Consider the following 6,506-nt stretch of genomic DNA (forward strand, 5'->3'; position numbering starts at 1 on the left):
TCACCTGCACCAATCAAACAATTGAAAAACCCTATTTCCCCAAATCACAACTTAGAACGTCAAAGAAACTCACAATTTTGAGACATGCAACCTCCTTGTTGATTCAATTAAAGTCTTTTCTGAGATTCTTCAACTCGAATTGATCTGCAAAAACACCAAGATCGAAATGAGAAGAGTTAGCCATAGAGCTAAGAAGAGAGGAAGTCTGGGATGCATACACTGCTGCCATTCTTTGGCAAAGCTAATGATCTCATCGATGACCTTGACGCTTGTGAAGCGGCAGTACTGAGACTCGCGGATGCGCATGGAATCGAAGCCTTTCTCTGCACTGAAGATATTGATATCCAGCATCCTTGCGGTCGTGGTTGATGAGGAAAATGCACAAATGAGTCCACCGATTTCTTTGAGCGCTGATGCCGAACTCTTTTATTATTATTGTTAAAACATAGTATTTGTATAGAAGTACGGGAGTATATGAGCAAAGATGAGGAGAAGAACAGTGAACCTCAAGGGTGTTGCTTATCGGCGGTGGTGGAAGATCTCGGAGAAGGCGGAGATGATGGTGCAGTGGTGGCGGCGAGAGTTAAGAGAGAGGAGGCAATGCAAGAGCTCCTCCAGAGAAGGGGGCTTGTACAGCTCCTTATCGTCCACAATCATCTTCGCCATGGATCGCCGGATCTCTTCACCACGGCGAAGCTCTCCTTGACCGTCAATTTCTCCACCTCCTTCCTGAGATTAATGCCGTCCGATGAGTCGGTGGAGGAGAAAATTAGGGTTTCGGTCTCATCATCATCGCAATTGTTAAGGGTGAGAGAAGAGGTTTGGTTGAAGAGATCGGTGTGAATCTCATCATCGCTGGAGAACCATCCACTATCGCCGGAGGAGAAGCTGGGTTGGGACTAGGGTTAGGGTTAGGGTTTCGGCAAGAGTCAATCTTGCGCCGAGGAAGGGGCGAGGAGAGGGAGTCGAGGCGCTTCGGGTTCTGATATCTTTTCTCCTGGGGGTCGCCGCTCGAGCAAACGAAGAAGACCAAAGAATCCTATATGAAATTTAATTTTTAGAAGCGGTTATTTTAAACCGGCTCTAAACATAGGATGGATTTTTTTTAATGTTAATTATGGAGCCGGTTTTTTAAAACCGGCTCTTCCTTTATGCCTCTAAAGAATTAAATTGGTGTAGTGAAAGTACCTGAAGCGATCACTATTGTTATTTTGAACTTGAATGAATTCCTTGTCGTATAAAAGGCTGTTATAGTTGTCAGCCCCGGAGATCAACCAGATATTATCAGTATTTCCTAGTATGTTAGATAAAAATATGCCTTGGATATTACTGCGGAAAGGGGCAACACCAGCTGCCGTTGCAACCATGATATGTTTAGAATGCATTTTCCTTTCTTCGTCAAATACCATTTGTCCACACAAAAAGGACCTGTAATAAAAAACGCATGACAAAAATTAAATCAATTTTGTCACAAGTAATTAAAAAGAGTTGTGGAAATTTAAAAATGGGAAAAGATGTGAGACAAAGACATAATCAAACATATTGGTTAAAAAAACACACACACCCAATTTTAACAAATTAATCATGCATCACTTTCATAATATATATAGCGCACACATGAATTAATTGAATGCTTTTATATATTGTTGGCGTTGATAATATTTAGATTATATATCTCCGGAAAATTAAATTTAAAACAATTAAAGTCTTGTAATTAAATATAAAGTTAATTTAGAATAATTTATTTTCAAACCTGAAATGTCAACTGTGTCTCCAGCTTTAACATTACAGAGGAAGTTACTGACACTGTCTGGCGACAGTTCGGCACGACGAACGCATAGACTGAGTGTCTTGCCATCAAAAGTATCTCCACTGCTACCTGATGCAATCGAGAAATAGCGTTTGATCTGCAGAAATAATATATAATTAGTAGAAAAAAACACTAAAAATTAAATCACAAAATGTGAAAATGCATGCACTTAAACATGCTCGATCCCCACCGATTGAAAATGTACTAAAAGATATTGGCCTTCCTTGAAACTAAAACTGCCACCGTGATCAAGCACAATATGGCAGACCTCTCCGATTTCGCCTTTGGGGCCAACAAGAGTCTCCACTGAGACAACTGTTGTTGTGTAAATCTTCTCAACTTTCACAGGTACTTCTGATCTAACCTCCGCAGCTTCTAAAGGGATGACTGCAGCATTCAGTTTTGTAGCTCGGCGTCCAGACATGCGGATAACATTGTGGTTATAATTGGAGTATTGCTGTTTTTCTTTCCTCAAAGATAAACAGGGCAGGGATGTCGGCGCATTGTTTCCGAAGCTCAGATTACTGAAAATCTGTATAACAAAAATGTGAATATTGAGCTACAAATTAACTGCACATATATATAATTAATTATGGCTTCCAACTGTTCATACACACTGACACGCAGACACACAAAAGAACAACAAAGCACAAGACACAGAGAGAATTATTGAGACATAAAGATGTTTTTATTACCCGTGAGCCAGAATGATTAAACCCTAAACCCTTCACAGGGAGCATCTTAGCATGCATCGCACTGCAAACATCAGCCCTGCAATCAATTACAACCAAAACCTTAGCTTGACATGCATATATAGCCAATCACACTTGTATATCATGAATAATATATTACAAAGGATATATGTTAGTGAAATATAAGGATATATACATGAGAGCCATTTCGGAGTTTCCACAACACAAAGCGAATAATTAACCACTGTCAATAGTGTGAAGAATGAAAGAAGAGGGACTCCATATATATAGAAGAGAAGCCAGGAGACCTTTCTCACAAAGATCATCAATTGCGTGGTGCAAAATACTCCTATGACTATTCCTTCACGTGGCCCTTTCAAGCAATATTGAACGTGATATAATTCATCAAAAGCCAGTTGATAATGCATTATGACATACGACCCCATTATGAATTCTGAGGACAATGGTCATCTTTACCATAGTACTGTCACATGTGTTGGTTTGTTTAGCAGGGATAAATTCAAACATGTAAACATTGGTCTTATCATATATATGATATTAGATTAAATTAAATCTAAATAGTATATTTAGTTATTATTTAATTGAATAGATGTGATCAATTGATGTGAGCAGTTTCTTAACATGAAAGTACATATTTTATTTTCCTTCAAAATCAAAAGTTGAATGTTTATTTTTTAAAATGCATTAATCATGTTCATCCATTTAACAAAATCTTAAAAATACAATTAGAAAGACGATAAAAGTTGAAAGTACAAATTCATGCTTTGTTCATATTTTTCAAAAAAAAAATAAAATAAAATAAAAAGAATTTGATTAAGTGATATGCCAAGCATAAGAGGAAACTATGGAATTTGATCATGTGTTTCACATATGATATAATTTTATTTAGTTTTTGATAAATTAGATTCTCATTTTGTAAAAGCTCTTAATAGTAATTTTTATTATTTTGAAAATTCAATTCTATTTCAAATTTTTCCTTTGAGAAAAAATATATGTATGATGGCCATTATGAATGGTCACTGGTTATGTTTTGAAGAATCAATTCAAACTTGGATAAAACCATATTTCAATAATTAATATTGTCCGTGATATTTTACTTCAATAATTTATATCACGGTTTGACACATATATTCCTAAAAAATTCCAAATATTTTAAATGAAGAAAAGTATGAATAGCTTCTGTCAAGAAAGAAAAATGAAATAAAAATATAATATAAAAACCAATTTTATTATAAACAAAAGAAGTGTGCAAAGCTGCCGTGAGAAAGATATGAGATAAAGGCAAAAATATATTGATGAAACAATAAACACTCAATTTTAGCAAACTTCCCCTATTCAATGCCTTTGTGATCACACTACCACTTACATTACAGTTTTGCATATAGAGTTCTTGCATAGGCCAAAACTTCATTAATCAGGTGGTCCTTATATATATGGAAGAGAAGTGTGTGGAAGCCCACTTGGTCACAAAAATTAAAAAAATATCAATTTATGTGGTCCCTGTATATAAGACAAATGACCGGAAGTCCATAATAAAAATCATTTGAGCTCAACTTACCTGGTTTGAGAACCAAGTAAATTTCTAGTTCTCACTTATTATATTATGCCATGTCTCCATATGAAAAAATTAATTACAATAGAAAAAACAAATAAATATGTGGTAGCATGTGATAGGGCAAAACTAGGGATTTACCTGATTCTTAAACTAGACAAGCTGAACTCAAATTATGTGGTGAAAAAACATTCACCTCTCTGAACTCAACTTGCTTGGTTTGAAAATAAGACAAATCCTTGGGGCTCACTTATCATATAATACCATGTATCTATATTAAAAAGTTAATTACAATAAAAAAAAAATAGACATGTGATAGAATTATTGAACTTATCTTGTTCTCAAACTAGGCAAGTTTAGCACCACACGTCCAAGTGAACATGTGAAACATTTCGTCTGGAGACAAAAGATAAAGTAGCTCGTACACTAATGTTTCGAGTATGCACTCCCATGTGGCCACGTCAGATGGTCCTCTTTACTATCCTTCCTACGTACTGTCACGTGCTTATTTAGCAAAGCTCAAATCAAAATATGTAAAAGTAGCTAGTTCTCATGATATGATTAGACAAAATTAAATTCAAATAATATTTTTTTAATTTCCATGTCATAACCAAAAAAATTGCCTGCGTAGGCTACGAAGTCACTGAAAACTATCTTTTTTGTTTTTTTTTATAATGACGAAGTCGGACCCCTGACAAAGATCGTACTTAAATAATTCAAAACACTTCAATAACATAGCACGCCAAAGTTTTCCTTCAATAATTTACATCAGGGCTCTTTCACACATATACCCCCCGGGTCCCCACAAATTACAATAACTCCTGTTACTCTACCACGTTACTAATTCCGTTAATATGCCAAAAGGCCTTCTGTTTTTTTAATATATATATATATATATATATATATATATTATACATACTTTTTCATCCGAACGCCATTATTTATTTATTTTTTTATTTTTTACAAAATAGGTGCACCACCATTTAATAAAAATCAAGAACAAGTATAGGTTAAAGTTAATTTATTAACACATCTACACAATGCCAATATTCTAAGAGACCATTGGCATTAATTTATTATTAAAAATACTATTTTTTCCCATAAGAAAACATCGTTCAACCTAGCATGGGCACCGGCGCCCAGCTTGCCCCCTATATGCCGCCTTGTTCATTGGCACCTAGCTTGCCTCTTGTTGTCTCCAACTAAAGAAGTGAATCGCAGCCTTTGTGTACAGCAACAACCAAATTAACGCCGATGCAAGAAGAGAGCTTACCCTATACCCACTGATGATTGAGTGTACAATGTTCTATTATTTTATATTATTTATACACTCATTAGGCATGTATTAAAAATATAAAATGAAATTCTAGACCCAAGAAGCATTCTAGACCCAAAACGAAGAAGATGGAGCTCTCTCGGCATCAATTGAATAAGGACAAGGCAAACAGGATGGCTTACAGGCATCTTTCAGCCTGGATTACAGCCGTAAGCCTCTTCCAGAGAACCTTGCGCCCATGCTTATGCCCGTAAAAGGAAGTTCAGAGCCAAACCCGAGGACCTTAAGGGCAAGACTTACACCCGTAAGGACCATTCAGAAGAGCTTGCAGCCAGAGCTTATCACCGTAAGGGCGGTCGCAAAGGTCAGCGCAGTGAAACTTACGGTCTAATGCTTACGGCCGTAAGCTGAACTGTAACACAGACAAAAGACCTTAAGGATGGGACTCACGACCGTAAGTGTTCACTTAAGACTCACAACCTATCTTCTCCATCTCCTTACCGCCACGTCCTTATGCCCGTAAGCAACCCTTAAGCGACAGAGTATAAATAGACTAAATGAGGATTTTTAGGGCAATCTTTGATTCTTTTCTTGGAGGCAAGGATAGAGAAGAAAGGAGACGAATCTCTAGGGATTTAGAGGAGATTTAGATCCAACATCAAGGGGAAATAGATCATAGCAGTCAAGCTCACCTTGGCAGCATTCGTGGAAGATTTCTTGGAGTTTTCCGGCGATTTACTTGTTGCACAATTGAGAAGGTGGTTTCTATGTTTACATTCATCCTCGTCATGTCTTGTAATATGAATGCTTGCCTCCATTAATAGAGGGCTTATTTCTTAGATGTTTGGCCATAGTTGAGCTCTTGAATTTTATCTTTTGACATTGGTTGTTGATCTATGTGATTTACTTATTTTCTAATTGCAATCCATGTTATTTGATTGCTATTGTGGCAAAACCCCTAGTTTTAATACTTGATATGCTATGTGACGAGTAGAAATACCGACCTAGCATAGACATACCACAATTAGAGGGGATTATGAGTAAGCCTAAAAATAAGGTACTTTGGAGATGTCGTTCTCCTGAATCCTCCCGAGGTAGTTAATGAGTATTCCCGAGGTAGCACTTTATTACACAATTGGAACGTACACTTGCGTC

The 6,506-nt window shown here is 36.5% G+C and overlaps 1 protein-coding gene across 1 annotated transcript; it reads right to left on the reverse strand.

The window, feature by feature from the left end:
• Nucleotides 1-975: 975 nt before the first annotated feature.
• LOC120274133 (ferredoxin--NADP reductase, embryo isozyme, chloroplastic-like) lies at nucleotides 976-2,799 on the reverse strand. Its single transcript, XM_039280892.1, has 6 exons — nucleotides 2,699-2,799; nucleotides 2,506-2,581; nucleotides 2,001-2,342; nucleotides 1,754-1,907; nucleotides 1,189-1,428; nucleotides 976-1,039 (listed from the first exon to the last, which is right to left on the reverse strand). Exons 1-5 carry the CDS (start codon nucleotides 2,707-2,709, stop codon nucleotides 1,295-1,297), a joined length of 717 nt encoding a protein of 238 aa, XP_039136826.1. The 5' UTR covers nucleotides 2,710-2,799; the 3' UTR covers nucleotides 976-1,039; nucleotides 1,189-1,294.
• Between the last annotated feature and the right edge of the window lie 3,707 nt (nucleotides 2,800-6,506).

The sequence above is a fragment of the Dioscorea cayenensis genome, chromosome 12 (genome assembly GCF_009730915.1).
Source record: "Dioscorea cayenensis subsp. rotundata cultivar TDr96_F1 chromosome 12, TDr96_F1_v2_PseudoChromosome.rev07_lg8_w22 25.fasta, whole genome shotgun sequence".
NCBI lineage: Eukaryota > Viridiplantae > Streptophyta > Magnoliopsida > Dioscoreales > Dioscoreaceae > Dioscorea > Dioscorea cayenensis.

Bases quoted from the DNA above. Each gene is read 5' to 3' on its own strand.
- LOC120274133 (XM_039280892.1), bottom strand. The intron at 2,343-2,505 runs GTAATAAAAACA...TTTGTTATACAG, and splicing joins TTAATCATTCTGGCTCACGG to ATTTTCAGTAATCTGAGCTT. The intron at 1,908-2,000 runs GTGGGGATCGAG...TTATTTCTGCAG, and splicing joins TTTTAGTACATTTTCAATCG to ATCAAACGCTATTTCTCGAT.